Here is a 23,852-nt window from a genome sequence, read left to right on the forward strand (position 1 = left end):
TCGAGAGAAAAAAGAGATGAATCATGTGAGGAATTATTTACTACATCATAATACCTTCTATTCTTGTTCCTTTTGCGATGCAGGTTCATGAAGAAAATGATGTTGTGAATTATGATCAGCCCCAATCTTCGATGAGGAAGAACAAGTGATTGTCGATGACAACGATACACATGCATATGTGGCTTCACAAGACATTGAAGTAATTGTGCATCAAAATCTATGTGAGAATGAGAGCCACATTGCCAAAACGAGAGAGAGTGAAAACAAAAGTGACTTGAGTGATTCCACCCACTATATGGTTGAGAGTGTAAACAATGAGAGTGTGAGGGATACACCACAGAAAAATAGATATTTGGAATGCAGGCCAAGTGAGGATATCTTTGAAACTAACACTCTCATCTCTACTTCTAGTTTTGTCTTTCCAAATGTGCAGGTTGGTGATGAGAATATGGAAGAGATGGATGCTCAAGACAACACCATACTTATTGAGAGAAATGAGAAGATAGGCATTCAACTAAACCCATTGTGTGTTGCCCAACACCTGAACCATGACATGGATGACGGTAAGATTTCACAGGTGCAATCCTTGGTACTTGCACCACCAAAAAGTCTAACACTTATTGAAAATAAATCAGATTTGAGTTTGCAAAATAAAATTGCAAGTAATTATGATAATACATATGGTTCAAATGGGATTATCCATACACGAAATATTTGTACTGATTTGATTATTTCACATGTTCACCCGTGTGCTGAAATTTTACAAGTTGATAATCAAAGTTCAATCATACATGATCTTTTCTATGGTTTGATATGGTTCATATACATGATGATTTGCATTCATATGTGTGATACGATGCATTATGTTTCAATGCTCATACATCTTAAAGATAGCTGCACATTTCTCAACCCTTTAGTTAATTCATCAAAACCATCTAAGATCAACAATGAAAGTAAAAATTTAGAGATTCAAACCTTGGTACATGTAGAATCATTGGATTTAAAATACATGAAAAATAAATCAAATCTGATTGTTCAACACATACTGAGTACTTGTGATATCACTGTTTCAGCAATAAAACATAACCAAAACATTTGTGCTGATTTGACTAGAACTCATGTTGATACAAGTGCTGAATTTCTTTTTGATGAGAGTCTTTGTGCTTTGAATGATCCTCGCAACACTTCATATAACAACAAACAACACCTCATCCAGTTGGTTACTTGTGCTGATTTGTTTACAAGGATATCTCATCTTGAATGTTTGTGCTATACTATGCTTAACATGCCTATCAATATTGTACAAATGCTTAAGAAAATTTCTAACATAACATCTTTGAGTTCATTGAATACTACTCATAGCTTCTAGTTTACATTTGTCTTGATTGGAGAACATGTTGTAAATACCTTCTAGGTTCATGCCATTTGTGTAACATATAACAAGCTTGCTGATTTAGACTAAAAAATGTTGAGAGATAAACAAAGTGAGAAATCTTTTAAGATGCAACAAATGCTTGGTGCTTATGGTTTCGACCAATTCATGTTGTTAGCATGTTCGTACCATCCACTTAAAGTTAGAAATCTTGTGCAAAGCAAAGCCTATACACCGAAAAGTTGTTCATCCACACCTTAGAGCATTGAGTTTAAAAATTATACTTCTAAACCCTTGAATAAATTTTGCTGCCACAATAATTTTTGGAATAACATTAGTTCTAAACATCCATTTGATGAAAAGTTTGATCTTCTAAAGATAAAACATGATAACATGAATCAAATGATTGGATTGGAAGAAATTTTTTGCTTCCATCCTCTAAACTGTTTGTAGGTTCACCAAAGTTGAGAGAATGTTTCTTACATGAAAAAGAAAATAATGCAAAAATAATTCATAACGGAACAAATGAACAAAACAAAAGGAATGATTAATGGAATTATCAAGTACATCCACCCTCTATTTTGTCTAAGCTGTTTTCAGGTAAACAAAAGTCGTGAACGACTTTTCTTGAAGGGAGGGAGGATGATGAGACCATACTAAGGAAATCAGCATTCAAGCATCCACTCAAGGTGAAATCTAAACTTAATTCCAAATCATTTAGGTTTCCACATACAAGGCTACTACTTGGTTTATATGATTATAGATTCAAACACCTTGCTATCATGGAACAAGAAGATTACGATGTTATCACAACATTTCAAACCGATGGCCTAGCACAACTCTTTGGATCAGAAGAGTTAGAGTCGAGGACAACTCCTTCTCAAGAGGGGGAGGATGATGAGGACATGCCAACTCATCATATGATGAAACATGACGAGCATTCATCATGCGAAACAAGTGAACATAAACATTATACACCTACACGATGTTTTGCCAAAAGGAAACAAGAGCAGGTGAATTTGTTCCAAACTAAACTTGAGATTGAAATATTTAAGGATGTTATACTACCTAAAATATTCTACTTATATCTTGATAAGGTTTACACAAGAAGGAGCTACTGTTGTACCAAAGAAGAGAAGGATGAATCGGACTAGCAAAACGGACCAGTAGAGTCAAGAACGGACTAGTGCAAAGAAATCTTCATAACCTTTTACTCACAAAAGCTATGAAGGCTTATGAGGACATTTTTGAAAGCCCATCAAGTCTGCTTTCCAATGCCTCAAGTCTCATCTCATTTGGACGTCGCAATCAAGGGTTATGCTTGGATTAGTCAAGACTGCTCAGAAGGTCAACAGTCTGTCATGACAGAATGTTGGTACAAATTGCCGTGCCAAAGTATACCAATCTATAATGTTTCGTGGTGCATGGCATACATTGCTGGAAAGCTCTTGGAGTCTAGTTTCACACCCAAGAAACGGTTCATCATTTGGACTTCCCAATAGGAAGTTATGGTCAGTTTATTGGAAACTACTCTGGAGGCCAACAGTCACGCGAAGCCAGTTCGGGAATCCATTCCGAGAGGACCTTTCACATTGCCTTCCCTCAGAAACTCTATTTCGTTTTCATACCCATCTAGCAGGGTTGTTGCTAGTATAAATATTCCCTACTTCTAAGCTATTAGCAACCTTTGATCATTTTGATAAACTACATGATATTGCAGTCGCGCAGCTGAGTGCCTTACTCAACCTTTGTTCTTCCTTGTTCTTCATGGACATGTGAAGTGAATCCTCTGGGTTCCCCTACTTCGTGCTCTACGGCTTCCGTTCGGCTGTGCCGTATTGTGTGGATTAGTTCCGGATTGTGGTTCTGCGGTAGTTCGGAGATCGAGTCGAAGTCTTTGCGGTTTCGGTGCCTCTCTCCCCGTCGCTTCGTCGCATCCAACCTTTGTCAGATATAAAGCTAGTTACCCGCTGTTCGCAGCAAGTTATCCTTGTTCTTTTGATCTACTGTCGTGAAGATCGGGCCACCCTCGTACCGATTTAGGTCGGTAACCTATCAGAACCCATTAGGGTGCATCTAGGGGGTCTTGCACGATCCTAGACTCCATTAATTTGTAGCTGCCCCCTAGTTAGGGTTTGAGTTATGCTTAGATTATTCTGTTTACAATAGTTTCACCGCTATTGGTTTGTGAGACCTCAACTTTGTGAGATTTATCATTCATATACAATTTGATTTCAATCTTTCTTGTTCTTGCTTGTGTTCTTCAATTTGTAGGCAAGGACTAGCCTTCTTGGCAAGGCAAACCGTGCAACACCGATCGATAAGTTAAGGAGATGTGGCACTATGATTGTAGGGTTCAAAACGTGTTGTCCGTAAGCCAGATCGAATTGTGACTCGACTCCACTAAATCGTTAGTTATCAGAACCTCTTGGAAGATCGAGAACCCTAGTTCACATAGGCTTGGGCTACGGTGGTGCCATGGGTTGGCCCAAATTCAATCTTGAGTTGGACATTTTCTAGTTCTTTGATTGATTTTTCATTTTATGCTTTCTTGGTTGGCGCTTTTTTGTTACGAATACCATGTTCTTGGTGTTATTTCCTACAGAGTGATAATTCTTACTGTGTTAGTGGAATTTGGTTAGTAGCAAAGGTAGTGTGTAGAATCATGTAATTCTCTCCTTTTTGGGCCTATATTGGCGGCTTAAAGTATGCAGTAAGGACCGTCAACAGATGGGGACCAATACGGGTTGGCTTGAGGATGGGCACCAGTGCGGGTAGGTTGATGGGTAGCGCTATAGGGTGTGTGTTGAGAAGCAGTGCCAATTGGGGGTGGGTTGAGGAGCTAGGTAGAGGATCTTGGAAGGGGTGATGGATCGAGGCACTAGGTAGCTAGGCAGCGCTGCCAGCTGTAGACGATACCGACACCGGCATCGATGTTAGGGCAAGAAGAACGGGAAAAAGGAGAAGGTGGGGAGAATAAAGCATTGAGGGGGTGGATTTGTGGTAAGGTTGGATGGAGGTGGCACCAAAGACGCTTACGTCGGTGTAGGAGACGAGCTAGGCTCATGTGATGGTGGTGGGGGCGAAACTAGCGCCTCCCCACGATCTAGATATTAGTATGGAAAAAAACAGATACGACAAAGAGAGGAGGTGGGTGTGGGAGAAGAGATGGCTGGGGAGCGCCCGTGACTTGGGTCCGGTGATTTGGATTTGATGGTTTGGACTTGGGTAATAATTATTATTATTCACTACACAAGATAATATATAGAATATATATATATATACATACATATATATACATATACATATATACATATATATGCATGCTAGGTAAACTTAAATATTTTGCACATAATTTTTTAAGATTTTGTAGAAATGGTGTATAAATAAAAATAAAGTCCACCATTATTATTATATTCCTAATCAAATTTTTTTTTGAATATTTCTATGCTTATTACTAAAGCATAAAACAATCTACGTTGTTAGGAATGAAAGATTAGAATAAGAAGTTGTTAGCCTTTAGAAGTCGAAGATGAAGCTGACGATCGAGAGGAAGAACTTGCTATCCCAAGAAAGAACACAAATGAACAATAAGCAAAGACCAGGATTTGATTGGTGTGTCTTGGACTCAGTGGAAGCATGTATATATAGGTGCGGATTTTTAGTCCTAGTTTGTGGAGCCTACTGGGACTAAAGGACCAAACCTTTAGTCTCGCCGTCTCGGTTGGAGCCCGAACCCTAGAGAAAAGATCAATGGGACTTTCGCTCTAGGTTGCTAGTCCTTGCTGCAAAAGTGTGCTGCACTATCCATTGGCCAAGGGATTCTAGTCCTGGTTGTTGGTTCTAACCGAGACTAAATCTCTTACTAGTCCGCGCCAAGTTTCGTGTGGGACTAAAAGCTATGATGATGGAAAGTGTATTTTGTCCTAGTAAGACGAATTTGAATTTATACCCTTAATACAAATGTTCAAAACCTATCAAATTATAATCCATCTATTTTTTTCGACGTGCCTCTTGACCAAATTTTGCCAAAAAATCAGTTAAATATTAGCTAACCATGAAAACAAGTGAACCCCGATCCAAGGTTATGAAAATTTCCAAGGTTGACCTATTTCATTCAGTTCAGAAATTTTATTGCCATTTGAGTTGCAGGAGAGTTAAGGCCGTGCGCGTGGAGGATGAAGCCTGGACCGGAGGACATGGAAGCAGTTGGAATTTGACCACAGTCGGTGGGCTAGCTGGACCGGGTCCGTCACCGTGAGTAGTGGGAGATGGATGGCCTGCTGTCGGAGGGCGCAGCAGGCAGGCGTGGACGTATCCAGATCGAATTCCCTGCGCCGGTTGCTCCGTGCCTCCGTCCCTGCACCGCATGCACTTGCTTCCATGTCCTCCAGTGAAACGAGGTCCTCCATGGAACCACCGCAGGAAGAGCTCAAGTGCTCCAAATTTAACCACCTCCCTGTCCCGAACCGCCGGTTTAAAATCCCCCGCGCTTGAGTGTCACTGGCGAGTGGAGACCTCCTCTGTTCTCTCTGGGTTGCATGGAATAGTACTCTAGTTCTTGTTAACCTGGTTGAGAGGGGAAGAGAGGACGAAGACAGAAAGCGGCGGCAGAGGAAGGAGAGTGGCCCGTGTGTTTATGCGCCGTACGACCGCAGTATCGTGCACGTGTGATTGATCCGACGGAGACAACATGGAATTGCGGCCGTGGCTGCTCTTAGTGGTCGTCGCGATCGTCGTGTCAATATCTGCAGACGGGGGGACCGTCATAAACGTCAAGAACTACGGGGCCCATGGCAATGGCGCCAATGACGATTCCAAGGTACTCCAGCTTTCTTTCTTCGTCTTAATTAAATCTGTCCTCCTCTCTGATTCACTTCCCTGCACTCTGATTCGTCATGTCATTTGTGACCAATACAATGCGGCAGCCACTGATGGCGGCGTGGAAGGCAGCGTGCGGATCAGCTGGCGCGGTGACGATGGTCGTGACGCCGGGGACGTACTACATCGGTCCGGTGCAGTTCCACGGCCCCTGCAAGGCCTCCAGCTTGACCTTCCAGCTGCAGGCAAGTCAGTTGCACATTCCCTGTGGTTTGCCAATCGCCGCCAATCACGAACGTATGGGCGCCATGCGGTTACATACAGTCTTACATATTTGCATTCACAATGGATTGGATCGGCGCAGGGTAGTACGCTCAAGGCCGCCACGGACCTGAGCAAGTTCGGCAACGACTGGATCGAGTTCGGGTGGGTGAACGGGCTTACCGTCACAGGCGGCACCATTGACGGCCAGGGCGCCGCCTCGTGGCCCTTCAACAAGTGCCCCGTCCGCAAGGACTGCAAAGTCCTGCCCACCGTAATACCTTTCCCTGGATCTCCTCGAGCAATGCACGAATGATCGATCGATCGCTCTAACACACCATGCATCCTTCTGAGACGGCCGCATGCATTTGCAGAGCGTGCTGTTCGTGAACAACCAGAACACAGTGGTGCGCGACGTGACGTCAGTGAATCCCAAGTTCTTCCACATGGCGCTGCTGACGGTCAAGAACATCCGGATGAGCGGGCTCAAGATCAGCGCGCCGTCCAACAGTCCCAACACGGATGGCATCCACATCGAGCGCAGCAGCGGCATACAAATCACGGACACGCGCATCAGCACGGGCGACGACTGCATCTCCATCGGTCAGGGCAACGACAACGTGCAAATTGCCCGCGTGCAGTGCGGCCCCGGCCACGGCATGAGTGTCGGCAGCTTGGGTCGGTATGCCAGCGAGGGCGACGTCACACGGGTCCACGTCCGCGACATGACCTTCACGGGCACCACGAACGGCGTTCGCATCAAGACATGGGAGAACTCCCCTTCCAAAAGCCACGCCGCACACATGGTTTTCGAGAACATGGTCATGAAGGACGTCCAGAACCCCATTATCATCGACCAGAAGTACTGCCCCTACTACAACTGCGAGCACAAGGTAAGCACACGCGGCGTCCTGGCGTAACATGTCGTGCTTGATCATCTTATATCTCTTGTCGTTGCCGCCACACTCTGCCAAATATATAGTGTAACAATGCATGAATCATTTGCTCGTGACTAATGTAATGCTCTTCACAGTACGTGTCCGGGGTGACTATCCAGGACATTCAGTTCAAGAACATCAAGGGCACGGCGGCGACCCAGGTGGCGGTGTTACTACGGTGCGGTGTGCCGTGCCAGGGTCTGGTGCTGCAGGACGTGGACCTTAGGTACAAGGGGCAGGGTGGTACATTGGCCAAGTGCGAGAATGCCAAGGCCAAGTACGTTGGCAACCAGTTTCCCAAGCCGTGCCCGTAGGTGGCTGTCGAGGAGATGACCGTGGCCAGCCGCCCGGCCGGTTAGCGCGAAAGTAATGTTTTAGGTGATCTGTGCGTGTCACCCACTCTGGTGTACCTAGCTAGCTAGCTCCACTTTTGTGGTGAAGTGGGCTTCGATTATCTTCGGTTCATGTTCTCTAGACGTTTTTTTTTTTGGCTTTTCCTGTGTGCTTTCTTGATTAGCAGATTTTTGTGGTATAATGGCAATTTCTGTCATCTAGTTCCTTGTATCAGTGAACTTGTGAATACCTGGCATCGTTAAATATATCGGGGGATGATGCCTTGTTAAAGCCTAATTCATGATTGTGTTGGTAATGTATGACTTCTATTTTTTTTTAACCGAGGTAAACCCCATTTCCATTATCACTAACAGAAATACAAAGTCTTTTAAGCAGTATAGAGAGACAGAATGGGCAGAACCTAGAGAAACCTTACGACATAGAAATAAAGCTGTTGAAACCTATCTCTCCAGCGATCTGACTCTGGCAAGTCAGATAACAGACCAGATTACAAGACATAGAAATGTATGACTTCTATGACGATCAAAAGTGTCACTATGGGGTTTATGCTAACTTTAACTGGATTTGTAGAAAAATATTATCAGCACTTATATCTCAAATAAGTTTATGATAAAAATACCTATCTAATGATAATAATTATCTATCATAAATATTAATATTTTCTTATATACATATTTGGTTAAAGTTGAAAATATTTGACTTCTCTGAATGTGAAAATAACATTTTCTTTATGTGACAGGGAGTACGTGTTAGCTTTGATTATGATCCCATGTGCTAGTTTCACATTCAAGTCGAGCCTGTTTGGATCTCAATTTAAACTTTAGAGCTTTCAATTTTAAGCTAAAGTCTCCAGTGACGTATATAGCTCTACGCTTTAGCCCACTACACGTACGTTAGAACTTTACACCTCATCAAAAGTGAGCTAAAGTGCTATAAACTTTTTAGAGCTCTAAATCTAAAGTGCTATAAACTTTTTAGAGCTCTAAATTAAGGTTTAGACGAGGGGATCCAAATAGACCCTTATACATACCGCTTAAAAGGCTAAATACAGATAACTGAACTCCACCCATTTGACAAAATATCCTTTTAACTTTTATGAATCATTATTGTCACCTTTATTAACACTTGGAAATTTGAAGATTACTTGACATACCGAATATAGCAACTAGAGGAGGGTTTGAATGCGAGCCGCAAATTTTCTTTCGAAACTTTTGGCTGTTATCTCAAAATCACCACCGATGAAATATAACAAGCATGATGCGCTCGAGCCAACTAGTGTGACTCGATGTTTCCTAGGAACACAGCAGGACACCATATGCCCAAACAAAAAACTTCGGCAAAGAATTAACATCAGGGAATAGAACACTCAACTCCTACAACTCCTTCGTAGAAGAAGCATATACCCGACTCAAAATATCGAAGCCAACTAGTGACAAGTGTATTAAGATATGTTCCTTGGATCAGTGGGAAGCCGGCGCAAAAACTGGATCACGAATCAAAACACAAACACTCATGAATCGGAAGAAACAATACTGCACGTCGGGGCGTCGGACCAGCCAAGAGGAGTTGTTGCACCAGTTGGTCCCTAGTGTCCGACGCTCACAGTGAAGACCAGGCAAGAGTATGACGGTAGCAAAGATGGCCGTCAGACGGTATGCTAACACTTTAGCATGGTCTGACCTTTCCTTCGCGCAAGAGACAAAGGCACCCAAAAGTAGCAGCAGGGATCGAACCAGTTTGGTATAGGGGTCGGACCAAAGAGCCTATATATAGTCTGACTCTAACACACTGGAATACAGGGAGCGATGCAAAACACACGAAGAGGGGGACCATTAGATTGTGTAATAGCCTAGAAGTTTAAACTCTGTATTTTTGGTGACCATCTGAAAATTATGTGGGTTCATATTATAGCTTGATTATTTGTGTGATTTTGTTCGAATTTTGTAAAAATATGTTTTCTGTGTAGAGAAACACAGGGGGGGGGGGGGGGGCAGTTCCTATGCTGAGAAGTAACCCAAGAGTAGGACAAAGGGGAAAAACAGGTCCACCTTTGTCTTGGCAACGTCTCCTATCTCTCTCTCTGATCTCCAAAGCTAATGGCAACCTGATGGAGAATAATGGGAAGAAAGTCATTGTATCAGATTAGGGAGAAGGAGAACATCTAGAAGAAGCCATAGATCAGTGCTATTTATTACCCCGTTGTTGTTCTGTTGGGCAAAATCCTAGGTAAGTTTTTCCCCTGTTCGTTCCCTTGTTCTTAGATGGTTTTGGTATAGTAGATCATCGTTGAGAGGGATTAGATTCCACGTTTTGGTGCTAGACATTGAATCAGCACTTCGCTACATGGCAGAGTAACAGTACAGGAGCAGTGTGAGGTCCGTTTCAATTACTTTAGGTGTTGAATTGGAAACTCCCATACAAACAAAAGTTTTAGAACTGTTCAATACCTTTCCAATGAGCATTTAAACACATTTTTTCTGTTGAGTATTATGGGAGATATCACGCTCTGAATATTACTGACAGTTTGTCTCAGTACAGATTCAGTTTTGACCATCAGTTTTGGGTGTCAATTTAGGAGTTCATCAAAGCCGACTTGGTTCAGTGTGCTATGGAAATTTTTATAGTACTGTGTATGGTATTTCCATTGAGTGTTTCAACTCTAATTTTGGTTGGATGGATTGGGAAATATGATTTCTTTCAAAAATTGTGTTGCTGCTGCTAATAAATGGAGCATGTTTGTCACTGGGTAGGCTAATTTAATAATGGGATATAGAAAAAATTGACCTTAGTTTGAATACCAAAGTTGTAGCCTGTTCAGTGTAGATGTTTGGGGACTGTCTTTTTGTTATTATGTCCATTAAGATTTCAAAAATACAAAAAGAACAAAAACAGCGTTGCTGCTGTTTTTCAGAGTGAAGTGGGGGCTGTTTTCGCCGCTGGTTAGTGTGCGCTTCGTATATTGTTTATATATGATCTTTGTAATGTATGTACTGAATTGTGTGCTGCAAAACAGGTGGAAGCACTTCAGAACGTCATTAGCACTTTTGGTCTCCTTTGATAAAGAGGCAAGTGAATATAGCAGTGGTTTGCTACTGTTTTGGCTTCGCTATTTTCATCACCTACATCATAAAGTCTATAATATTGCCATACTACCAATAAGGAAACCTTGTGATCATTGTACCCTAAACCCATACTTAACCGTGGTCTTATTTATTTGATTATGGTGACACTATTATTCCTTGTTACTATAAGTGGTTAGCCCATAACCCTAAAGATGAAGTTAAAGTATCATTGGGCGTTTATATTAATTTTAGTACAACGTGCCAAGTGTGCATTATTCATTTCCATTGGAAGTTATGTCATTGAACTATAGTCATGACCATACTGGTATAGCATCATGGGATGTAGCTCCACTCCTTGTTTGGTCTGCAGATAGGAGTCATTTTGCATTGAATTCATATGCATCCACAGTGTATATTGAAATGATATGACCTTGTTATTATGGTTATGTTCAAAATTGAAAGCCTCTCATTTACATTCACATTATATCATGCTGATTCTATAAGGGAAACTCCATGTTCAATCATTGTTTAATTCAACTTGTGGTTTAAATAGCTTGTTGAAACAAACTTGATTGCTGAGATGCTTAATCCCACCCTTGCATTACTCAATCTAGATACTTCATTCTTGCGTTGGAGGGAAGAGGTTTAGCGAGACATCTTCACTGATTTACCCACACTTAGATATAATGATAATAATAATGCAATTGTCTTGAGGTTATTAGATTTGGTTATTAGTCATGTTCTACCTTAGTGGTTTAAAAAAATTTAAGGTGGAAACTATCTTAATCATAGTTTTTTTGTTGTTGTTTCCACGTTTTACTTTGTTCATGCGGTTTTGTTACCGAGTTTTAGACATGAGGGAAGGGACATTAGTTATATCTTGGGATTTTATGGTGACATGTAGATCTGAATGTGATATATTGATAATGAAGTCTCATAAGATATGAAAGTGAAGACAAAAGGGCTTCACCGACCGTCCGAGACTAGATCTGGAACCTAAGAACAAGCCTGACTTGACCCTAACTCCTGAGCTACTAATCGAGTACATTGGAAAGCTCTAGACTTCTTCCTCTTAGTGTTATGGATTCTCAATGGATGGCTTTCTTGAGGGGCTACGGGTCCTTTTTATAGGGGGGACCTGACACCCTATGGGCCCACGAATCCGTGGCAAGGCTCCACCTTGACTCTCCATTAAAAATTAGCCTTGAGCTAGGGTGGAGATTGATCCTTGGAGATGGTGGAGGATCCTTAATCAAAGCTAGAACCCACCCGGACACATGTTTCGTGGGGTTAGGGGGTCGAGCAACTTGGAGCAGAGTTAGTCCACCCTCCACTAATCAGTGTGTCACAGAGAAAAATGTGTCTCCCAAGGGCGACATACCTGGTCACACGTGGCCTAAGTGGTATCAAAGCTAGAACCCACCAACCCTTGGCACAAGGATGGCCTAATCTATGAACTAAAGCGTGTCAGTCAATTTGACCTGTAATTGATAAAGAATAGAGAGCTGGTCAATAGAGAGCTGGTCAGTAATTTAAGGCGAAACATGCCGATGTTGCCAAATAATTCAGAGTATATGGCTCTAAGAACCGGTATGATGGAAATTGACTAAAGAGTCGGTTCCAGCATGCATATAAAGATAGAACAATTAAAGCTCATAATATTATGAAGGAAATATTAGTTATATCCAAAAATAGTAAATATTGCATAAATAGGCATTTAATCAAAGGCAATAACATGTAAAAACTAATCAGCTCACATACTGAGCCAATGATTCCATGAACGACCTATTTCCTTTTATGTATGGGTTACAACCCATCATTGTTTGACTATTAGACAAAAATAAATCTAATGGACATATTATAAGTCTCATCTACTGCCATCCAAGTGGAGCCTGAGGTAGATTCATGTGGGCCACAACACATTGATAGACTCAACTACCTTAACTTATAATTAGTACCAATAGGGATAGGGCGAGAGGCATGGCCAGCGCAAGTCCTATAACACCCAAGTGTTATGGTTGCATCAAATCACTTGCATAACATGAGCATAAGCATATCCTATCATAAGCATCATATCATGTGTGTGCCCCTCATTTCATGTTTGTTGTGCTTAATCTTGCTTGTTTATGCTCATATATGTGGTTGCTCATGTGTAGCTTATGCAAGTGTATGCTTATGATCTTGGTAAACAATTTAAATTTGCTTAGAATGTCTTAGGGATCAATGTTCATGTTGGTCCTTAGCTTTAATTGTGTTTCTAAGTCATGCTTTCACCAAAGTTGACTTACAGACCTCTTTCGCTCGACCTGTTCAAAAGTGCAGTTTAAAATGCTTGCATGTCTGAGCACCCTTAAGCAAAGTTGTGGCAAATTTAATAAGGATCAAAAGTTTTTTTTGGGGCCATCTCATGAAAATGATCATAACATGCTCATATATGGCCCACAAGTCAGATTTGATTGCTGTTTCAACACTTAGAAAATTTTCTATGTCCCAGAGTGAACACAGTTTGCCTCATCTAGTGTTTGGAGCTCTGTATCTCCCAATCCAAGCTGTTTTCTAGCTCTTGCCCTAGTTGACAAAGTTGTAGATCTTGTGTAGTTCTCCAAGTTTGTCAAATGCATCATCACCTAGTTCTCAATGGTTTGGAAGCTAATCATCGTTGAAGCTGCTCTATCTGTCATCGATGGGGAGGCGTCATGACCGATTGAGTCGGTGTCGTGGCCGATCGGCATTAGTGGCTGACTCCATCTGTCATCCATACACTATCATCGGGCCCCCTCATCAGGTCGGTGTGGCTGCATGACCTCCACGGCAACACACATCCTTCCTCGGCCTCTCCTAACTCGCTCCTCGCGCGCTCTTCACTCCAGAAAGTAGACATGGCCGCGCCATTGTCACCATGCGTCTCTTCGATGAGCTCACGCATGCTCATCGAAACTCGTCCACTCGCCCAACCCCTCCCATAGCTTCGCCATCACCTTCGACACCTTGTCCACCCCTGAGCCGACAAAGAAAAGCCTCGATGAGAGCACATTTTCAAAACAAAGGCCAAAGCCCAAATCACCTAACCCAAGCTAATACCATAAAAACCGGTGTCAGGTACCATAAACCAGGTTACCCAAGCTAATACCATAAAAAACCCAAGGCTCCTTTTCAAAACAAAGGCCAAAGCCCAAATCACCTAACCCTAGGAAGGAGAACAGTTGGGCCGCCCAAAGGACATTCCAAATTGGGCCAGAACCACCCTGTTTCATCCCAAGGCAGGCCTCGAGCAACAGGAGCCATTCTCTGACTCGCCCAAGGCTGAGTCTCAAACAAATTCTCTGACTCGCCCGAGCCCAAGCCTCGGATGGTTCCTCCGATTCGCGCAAGCCCAAGCCTCGTAGGGTCCCCTTGTCTCGCCCGAGATCTAAGCCTCGGACTAACTCTTCCACCTAACCCGAGCCTAGGCTCAGATCCCTTTTTCTAGCACAGTACTCAGACTCATCACAAACATTGAGCGGCTACCAAACTGCTGTAACACCCTAAAATTTCCTCCTTTTGAAATAGAGTTAAAATAATTTAATTATGAATTTTTGTGCTCATGAAAACATAGAAAAAATAATATTTTTTATTAAATTAAAATTTATCATAAGGCTTAGCAATATTGTTGTGCATACATGCTGGTGCATAAGATTTGATGTAATGTATGCTTGTTGCTCCTTCGTGTGTTGAGAGTGAGCAAAGTTTTTAAAATGCATTTGATAGATTAATCTTCCTTTACCAGTACATCTTTGTCTCCATCTTGTTTTTATTAGGAGCTTCCTAAAATCATTTCTTTGTAACCAAATCACTCGTTTCAGTTCCTCGTTCATCAAACAATATCTACAATCTTCTTCGGAATTTTTCTAGCTTTTTTCTGAAATTTGTTCCCACTTGGCTGTGAGTATAATCTAAGTTTTAGATGCTCCAAATTATCTTATCATGAGCTCCAAATACTTTATTTAGATTCTTCATATTCCATATTTTCTCTTAGAATTTTCACCAAATTTTTGGAGCTTTCACAATATTTTTGTGGCTTCAATAATAATTCTTGACTTTTATAGAATTATTTTATCCATGGAATTAATTAATTCCAAAAATAATAAATATCTCTTTATATTTTTCAACGCTCAAAGCCCATGTGTAATAATCCTAATAATTCCTAAAGTCTCATGTCTTCATTTACTAATGTGCTTTAATAAATAATTAGGGCTATTAGTAAAGGTAGAGGGTGTAACATCAATTAGTACTATATATATTGCTAATTGATGTAAATGTGGAGAGTTTTTCTCTCTATATATGTACTAACCTCTTAGATTAAGTACACCAAAACTATCTTATGGGGAGCCCCTAGTTTGGGAAATTCCCTTGTGTAGTAAATTAGAATTTTCTCTCTTTGTGACATTCATTGTCAAGCAACTTCGACGACTTTTCTGATGAGCTATTCTCGCCACCACGATCGTCACCGGTCATTCTCTACACTATGTTGCTCATTGGCTGCTTTCCTGCTATCTTGAAGTCCGGCCAGAACCACCACCGTGCCCTTGCTCCTCAACGTGACTGGCAAGAGGCATCTGCGGGCAAGCCGCCGCACCACCACGATCACTTATAGTTGCCTGATTTATGGCTCGGTGTTCATCCATCACTCGAGGTGAGAATACTACCACCTTCCCTACCCTTCGGGAGTTTTATTTTAGATTGCATCTATATCTCTTGTGCCCTGTAACATCATCTCTTAGCTTCCGTTTTCTCTGCATATCAATAGATAAGCTCCTCGTTCTCCGATTTTGCTGAGCTCCCATGGCCAAAATTCTGCCGGTGTACATCCACTGTCGCTAGAAGCCAGAATCAGCGCCACAAGTTTCATCTTGTCTTGACTCGATCAAGTGTCGATCTGTATCAAGCAGGCTGTTCATCCATCCCTATACTATTGCTCATCCCGTTGGCTTTGCAAGCACACATGCAAGCTACCAACTCATGTGCCATGCATGTATATATACACACGAGCAATCTATCCATGCACTATGAGTCTACGACATAAACAACTAGCTAATGATAGGACCACCCTTCTACTTCCATGTAAGCCTTTGTCTATCTACCTTATTTTAATTAGTCTTTTTTTTTCTGCGTTAGTTTCATAAAAACGCCATATACATGTTAGTGTCAATATTCATCATGTCACCAGTTTATGTGTTTATAATCAAACAATAATTTAATTAATCTATGTGGAACTAGTTTTTATAAATAAAAGTAACATACACACGTTGTTTTTCAAATAAGTTCTAACATGATTAACTGCTAACTTAAATATGTTTCTAAATTGCAAATTGTTTAGTCTAAACATACATATTAAATTTTGTTAGATGCTCTCACGTGTCAGTTTGTATTTGTAAGTTAAAGTTGAATTAGCCAGAATGATATTAAAATATTTATATTTTAAAATATGACTAGATTGAACTCGGTATTTTAATTAAAAATATAATTTGACTAAGTTAATATCCGGCACATGATTTTATTTAAAGCCATGCGCCCAGTCTTTTCTTTTAAAATAGAAAACTTGGTAGTCGTTTTGTTTTTTATTGTAGCTCCGATTAGCGTGTTTTTCGCGTCTATGTGTGTTTGTAGTAATGCGTAGATTAGTTTTCAAACATTTCTATTGATTGGTGTACTGTTTTAATTTATTTCTATTGTTTGCTTCGTGTATGACTACATATATGCTTGTGTGGTGCTTTATGATTATGTCCAGTCGGTGAGCTATATGTGGTGATCAAGAAGCAGTTCATTGAAGGTTGGAACTAGAAGAAGTATTCGAGTTTAAGTATAGTTTAAGGCAAGTATAGTATGGAATTATCCTTGTTTTCTAATAATTATAATCACATAATTCATATTGGGTAGCTTATGCTAGTGCTCCACTAAACCATGATCTTATAATTTGATTAATGAAATATGCAATAAATATTAAAAGATGACTTTTTAGCAACTTTGGTAAAGAGAGCTAGAGCATTGGATTATCTTATGGTGCTTTAGTTTCTCTCCATAAGGACTCATCTGTAACGTGTCATCCGAGACTTATAGTATAATTGTGAGGGCTACATGGCTCTAGCTTTAGCTCAGTATGAGGATCTTTTCTAGCTTGTTAGAGGTTAACCGTGTGGCGCAAAAGGAGGATAGCAGACCGTGGTAGAATCACATGGACTGACTAATGAAACCAAGCGGTCCTTTGTTAGACGAACCTTTGACAGGCTTCATAGTGAACCATGCCGGTCTTCCTTGGTAGTGGGCTAAGAGGTTGACGGGCCTCGGGTGAAAGGGTTAATCATGACTCACAGTGAAAGTGTACAACCTCTGCAGAGTGTAAAACTGATATATCAGCCGTGCTCACGATCACGAGCGGCCTTGGAACTCTTACAGAATAAATTATCTCTAATGGCAAATCAGTGATAATATTGATGTTAATATGTTGTTGATTGTTGACATTTACTACCGTCATCACTAAAAATAGAGATAAACCCTACTCCTAGCAACTAACCACTCAAATATTCCTAAGCATAAAGTAGGTTGTCATCCCTAATTATATTGATAGGAATTTAATATAGATTCACATGTTCTACTGTAAAGACAGTGAATGACAATTATGAATATAATTATAAACTAAATGGGTTCTGCAAGCAGACAGATAATTATACCGTTGTAGCATTTTACCTAGGGAAGTATCCAGGTTGTCGATTTATATTTATACCACTTGGAAGGCTAAGGGTTAAACTATATTCTATTATATTGATAAGAATGAATAAATGATATTACCTAAGTCCTATAATCTACTCATAATAGGCAGAGGACACAAGATAAATACAGATAAATAATAATGATAGCATAATCATCAAGTATCATAAATAAGGATAATCACTAGAGCATCTACTAGTCATAATAATAGTTAGCCAATGGATAAACTAGGGAGTTGAATCTCACGTAATTCTATAACCACGCCAATGAATAACTCTAATTAGTGCAATTACATCTAGAAATCATCATTAAGTCAACCCTATATCATAACTACATGTAAAGTGGCATCAACTAATGAGGGTTTTGAGACGCAACCGTCACCTCCTTTGCGACTGCACCCATGCTAGCCCTACGTACGGAGGATGGACTACAGAGGAACCAACGCAGCTGTCACCTACGCGGACTACCACACGACCCGGCACTTGGGGCACTCACAGACAAACATCTAGACACCACGTCTATATATTGTCTATCATTTACCCAACGATCGATTAGGTAAATGCTATACGAGCAATTATATGAATTCAATAAGATCAAACCAACTATCCTAGACATATAATCAAAGTAGACAATCACTAATGTAATCAAGAACATATGAATCTATTAAGAATAAAGTCTCCCTAATATACTATTGAATACTATTAAGTAAGAACTAGATCTATTATCGAACTCTTGCGCTCCAGACCAACGCTAGGGGCTCCAGATCCCGATGAAGAACTAGATCTCCTCTACTTCTAATCTAACTAACTAGAACCATGAACTAGAAGGCTCTTGACGAACTTGAAGGCGCTTGATGCTTGATGGCTTGAGGCCTTGATGAATAATGAGGTGTCTCTCTAGGGGGGTCTGCCCACATATTTATAGTCCGATGGGATTCGCGTGCGCCGTCGGATCAAACCGACTTTACTAAGGGCCGAGATGACTCCTCAAAGGTGGTGCAGGAAGCTTCCAAAAGGGGGGACCGAACCCTAACAACAGGGGGTCGGTCGGTGCTAGGGTTGGCCCGGTCGCCCCCCCCTCGCGTCGGCTGTCTTCTAGAGTGTTCCTAAATCCTCTCGCGTTCGTGGCAGATACGTTTCCGTGTTTGTTTTGCACTAGAGTCCCTCTTTCCCAGCTTTCCTAAAATTCACCCTGAAAAATACAGAATATACAAAACTCATGGAAATTGTTAGTTTAAAACCTATACTTGTGTGTATTCCTGTTGTCTTTTGGGTTTAAAGTTATAATAAAAATTGACATTATCGACCATCAACAATTCCACCAAGCTTACCTTTTGCCAGTCCCTTGGCAAACTGAGTCTAAGCAATATGTGTATTTGGATCAAGAGTTGCTACGATATTTTCATTCTTTCCTAGTAGACATGCTCCCAAACAAAAATTCACCTCCGGGTTAGTGTAACACCCCAAAATTTGCAAATTTCCAAAGTAGGATAAATTGTTAACTTGTGTATTTTTGTGCCCACGAAATATAGGAAAAATAATACTTTTCTTTAAATTAAAATTTACCATAGGATCTAGCAACTTGTTTGAGCATGCATGCCTTTGCATTGGATTTATTGTGATGAGTGGTTTTGACTAAAGTTTAAAAGGAATTCAAATTTTGTTTTGAAATGTGTTTTGTTTTAAAAGAAAAAGGGAAACAGAATTTGGAAAATGGAAAAGGAAATTCCCCTCTCCCTCCCTGACTTGGGCTTGGCCCAACCTCTCCCCCCGCGGCCGCATTTTCCCATTCCCCTTTTTTCTCTGCTTCGGCCCAGCGCCAGCTCGGCCCGTTTCGCGGCCCAGAGGGGCATCCAGCGCCGCGCGCCTCCCCCTCCTTGCCTCAGCCGCTGACGGCGGGGTCCCACGCTCCAGCGCCACTGCCAGGTGGGACCGTCCTGTCAGGCTCGTCTTCCACCTTGAGTCCGAGCCGGTTGCGAGTCGAATTCAACAACCGCGCGCGTGTTTCGCGCGGAGCAGTCCGGATTTCGCCCGATTGCCGTCCTTTATATACCGCCCGAAGCCCCACTAGCCCCCCAAGTCATCCCGAGCCGCAGCCACCGCGCCGAGTTCGCCCTAGCTCGCCGCCGAGATCCGCCGCATCTTCAATCCGCCGCTGCAGTGCGTCCCGAGCCGCGCGAGTAGCTTGCCGAACTTCGGTTTCGGTTTGCGAAGTCGCCTGTGTTCTTCTTTTGTTCTTTCGAGCTCTCTGTGCTTCCCTAAGCTTCGCCGAACTATCTGGCAGGGCCGCCGTCCGCCCTCCTCCGTCGCAGGCCCACCCGAGCTCCTCCCCGACGACGTACTTGCCCTAGGTGAGTTCGCCTTGAGCTCCACTACGCCCCGGTGTCTTCGGTTCTCTTTCTCGTGCCCTAAATCGCGCACACCGCGAGCGCCGGCCAACTCCGGCCATGGAGCCGCCGCGCCCTGCTCAACTCCGGCGGCCGGTTTCCCCTCCCCCACCCCGATCTAATCCTGACCATCAATTTGAGATCCAACGGCCGAGATCAAGGGATACCCCTTCGGCCAGCTATCTTGCAGAAAACCCCCTGTGCTTTTTAATGTTCTAACCCCCGGTCCTTTACGCTTTCCCATTTTACGTTTTCTAAATTGGAAAACGTATTTTAGCCGCGCAGTCCAAAAAAAAATAGTTTCTCAGATTTACAGTTTTGCCATTGAATCTATTTTGGTCATAAAAACTTCGTTTTAACTCCGATTTAATCCGTTCAAATTGCGTTAGATTCGTTTTTGCGTAATCTATAGTCTAATGCTACTGTATTTCAAGTTTTCAACTTTTTAAATCTGAACTTAGTTTTAATCTATTATTTTATTAAAGGAAATCTTAGGAAAATCATAACTTCTTCGTTATAGCTCTGATTTTCGTGATCTTTACGTCTATGTGATCGTAGTGCGATGTAGATTTGTTTTATAAACTTTTCATCTTATTTTCTACTGTTGGTGTATTGTTCTAATTATAGGTTTTTTTTGCTTTGTATGATTGCCTCTGGATGATTGATGTTGATGTGATGACTAAGTTTAGTCGGTGAGCGTTTACGTGGTGATCAAGAAGCAGTTTGTGGAAGGTTTGGAACTAAAAGAAGGATCTGAGTTTCAAGGCAAGTATAGCATGGGATCATCCTTGTTTCCTAATAACTTTAAGCACTTAATTCATATTGCATGTGTCTCCTTGATACGGATTTCCTAGTATTGATCTTATACCTTGTCACCTATGGTTTTGCATTGGGTTGCTTATGCTAGTGCTCCACTGAACCTTGATCTTGTAATTTGATTAATGGAATATGCAATAAACATTAAAAGAGGACTTTTTAGCAACTTTGGAAAAGAGGGCTGGAGCATTGGGCTATCTTATGGTGCTCTAGTTTCTCTCCATAAGGACTTATCTGTATCTGACCATCCGGGACATATAGTACAACTGTGAGGGCTACATGGCTCTGGCTTTAGCTTAGTATGAGGACCTTTTCTAGCTTGTTAGTGGTTACCCTTGTGGCGCAAGTGGGGGATAGCAGACCGTGGATTCCTGCGGGTGAGTCACTCGGACTGACTAACGACACCTAGCGGCCCTAACTTGTTAGACGAACCTTTGAAAGGCTTCATAGTGAACCCTGCCGGCCTCCCTAGGAAGGGGGTTTAGAGACTCATGACCTCGGGCGAAAGGGTAAATCACGACTCACAGTGAAAGTGTACAACCTCTGCAGAGTGTAAAACTGATATATCAGCCGTGCTCACGGTCACGAGCGGCCTTGGACCAATACAGAATAAATGATCACTAATGGCAAAACATTAATGTTATTATTGTTAATATGTTGTTTATGCTATTCTTTATTCATTTTACCTGATCATGAGTTTACTTTGGGATTTGACAACTTGATGCTACTCAAATGCTAAAATTGTGACAACTAAAAGCTACATGCAGTTCAACCAGTGTCTAGCCTTTGAGCCTCATGAACCCTATGTTATTCTTGCTGAGTACGAGATGTACTTACGCTTGCCTTTACATTTTATTTGGATAAAAATCCCGGATGGGTACCAGCTTGCAAGTTTGGAGAAGAGTTTAGGCTTGTGCTCAACCAGTCAGTTGTCCCTGTGGATTTGGAGCTTTTCACCTGAAGAACGGAGTGTCTTTCCGCTGTTTACTATCTAAGGTTATATCTTTTATGCTAAGTTCGTTATATATATAAGCATTGTCTATTGATATTACCCCTATTTGTGGCTATATGTGAGATTTGACTTCCTGGGCTCACATATGGTGTGTATCTGGTTTTGTTCTTAAAACCGGGTGCTACAAAGTGGTATCAGAGCAATGCTGACTGTAGGACGCAAGCCTAGATAGTAATGGTCGTTTTAGCCATCTTTGCTTCACTACATTCATGCTTACTATCTCACCCTTGCTATTTGCTAAAATTCTTATGCTTCCATCACCTAATTCTATTCTAAAAGTATTGCTTCTATCTAACTCACTCTTGGTCTAATTCCATAGATGGTTCGTAACGAAAATATTGCTCGCAACAACTCCGGAAGACCATGCTTAACTCGGGGTATCTATGGCTTAACAGAACCAGAGTATGAAGAAGCTCGCCCTGTCCCATCAAGACATATTTGTTGGCGAAAGGAGTACTTTACCACATCCTTTAGTGGGGAAGATTTCTTTCACCCTCGGCTTGTGCGTATACTACAAGACCACTACCCTGAACAGCAAGCCAAGGTGGAATACAAGTGCACTAAGTGGACTCATCCTAAGTATGAGAGCCACTGGAGCACAGAAGCACACATCACAAGGTGGAATGAGTTTACTGGTTCACGAGTGGTGGAATCCATTTATTCGTCTCTCAGTGACCGTTTCAGTAAGCATGCTAGCATATCTGATGCTACCCATCAAGCTCTTCTGGCATATCATGGAAAGCACTACGAAGAGAGGAAGAATGGCAAACAAAAGTATCTTCCTCGTCGTCCACCAGGCACTTTGCAATGTGTGATGGCTGACCCCTACATGGAGCAGAATGAACAGCTAAAGGAGATGGCTTTGACTATCCAAGTCATGCATCAAAAGCTAGAAGATAGTCAACTGGAATTGGCAGAAGTAAGGCAACACTATGAGGAAGCCCTTGATGAGATTGATGAGTGGAGAAGTCGTGGTGGATTACCGAAGATCAATGAGGTGGAGGACATACCTCGCTTAACACCACACAAGAGATGCTACCCTGGATGTCGCTGCAGTCACACCGTGTTTAAGAAGTAGGAAGTCCCCCTTTGTAATAAACGTTAGTAGCAAAAATTGAGTTTAGTCATATATGTGTGCTTTGTGAACCTTCAATGTTTGGTTGGTTTGTCTTAGTGCTTATGTTTGAGTTGGATTTTTGTAATGAGTGCAATGATCTTGTGGGATTTCTCCATAATTTCATTTAGTTTATAGGTCTAAGGTATAAGGACTAGTGAATAAATAGTTGGGTTTTAGTTTCCCTTGTTTTCTCTGTCCTGTCTTTTGGGAGCAACTTATCTTCATCAGTTCAAATCTCTATTCTTGGAGGACCATAAAATCTTATGAAAATTCTGGGTGATAGTAGACTTTAAGATCCTTCTTTGACTGCAAGAATCACCGCCATAGCTATTGTGGTATGGGAATTACGAAAATCACAAGACGGTATAGTTGAGCTGTCAGGAATCAGGACCAGTTTCAGTTGCCTACTGTTTTGGACAAAGGTAACTCCGGAATTTGGGAAAAGGTTCTATAGTAAAGTTGTAGGTCATTTGATAAGCTTTCCAATGATGCAAGCTGCAACTTTATCGGATTAACAGAACTTGAGTTATGACATCTATAAGTTGCTGTTGCTGCACAGTTCAAAATCTGGACAGTTCTAGTTAATTCCTATTTTCAGCCAACTTAGCTTCAGAATCTAGAAAAGTGTGATATACAGAAGTTGTGGAGGACTTCAGAAGATTTTTAACCATATAAGACCCGTCCCCGTATGATCTAAGTAGCTCAAGATATGACTTCTGTAAGTTGCTGTATCGATGCTGAGACATTGTCGGGATGGATATCATGTATGTCTGTTTTACCTAGGTTTAAAGACAGAAACTAAGGAAGCCTTCTATATAAAAGTTGTAGGGATTTGGGCAAGGTTTCTAACGGTATCAGCTAAGACCTTATTGGATTAACAGAAAAGGAGTTATGCCTATTTTACTGTGCTGGTGTTTTCATATCATGAGGAATTTCAGATTACTTGTACATATCAGTACACATGAGTTT

The 23,852-nt window shown here is 41.6% G+C and overlaps 1 protein-coding gene across 1 annotated transcript; it reads left to right on the plus strand.

Annotated features, from left to right (window-relative positions):
- Positions 5,880-8,022, plus strand: LOC8071038 (exopolygalacturonase). The gene is made up of 5 exons (XM_002444192.2): positions 5,880-6,194; positions 6,301-6,438; positions 6,558-6,728; positions 6,829-7,347; positions 7,488-8,022. Exons 1-5 carry the CDS (start codon positions 6,066-6,068, stop codon positions 7,704-7,706), a joined length of 1,176 nt encoding a protein of 391 aa, XP_002444237.1. The 5' UTR covers positions 5,880-6,065; the 3' UTR covers positions 7,707-8,022.

The sequence above is a fragment of the Sorghum bicolor genome, chromosome 7 (genome assembly GCF_000003195.3).
Source record: "Sorghum bicolor cultivar BTx623 chromosome 7, Sorghum_bicolor_NCBIv3, whole genome shotgun sequence".
NCBI lineage: Eukaryota > Viridiplantae > Streptophyta > Magnoliopsida > Poales > Poaceae > Sorghum > Sorghum bicolor.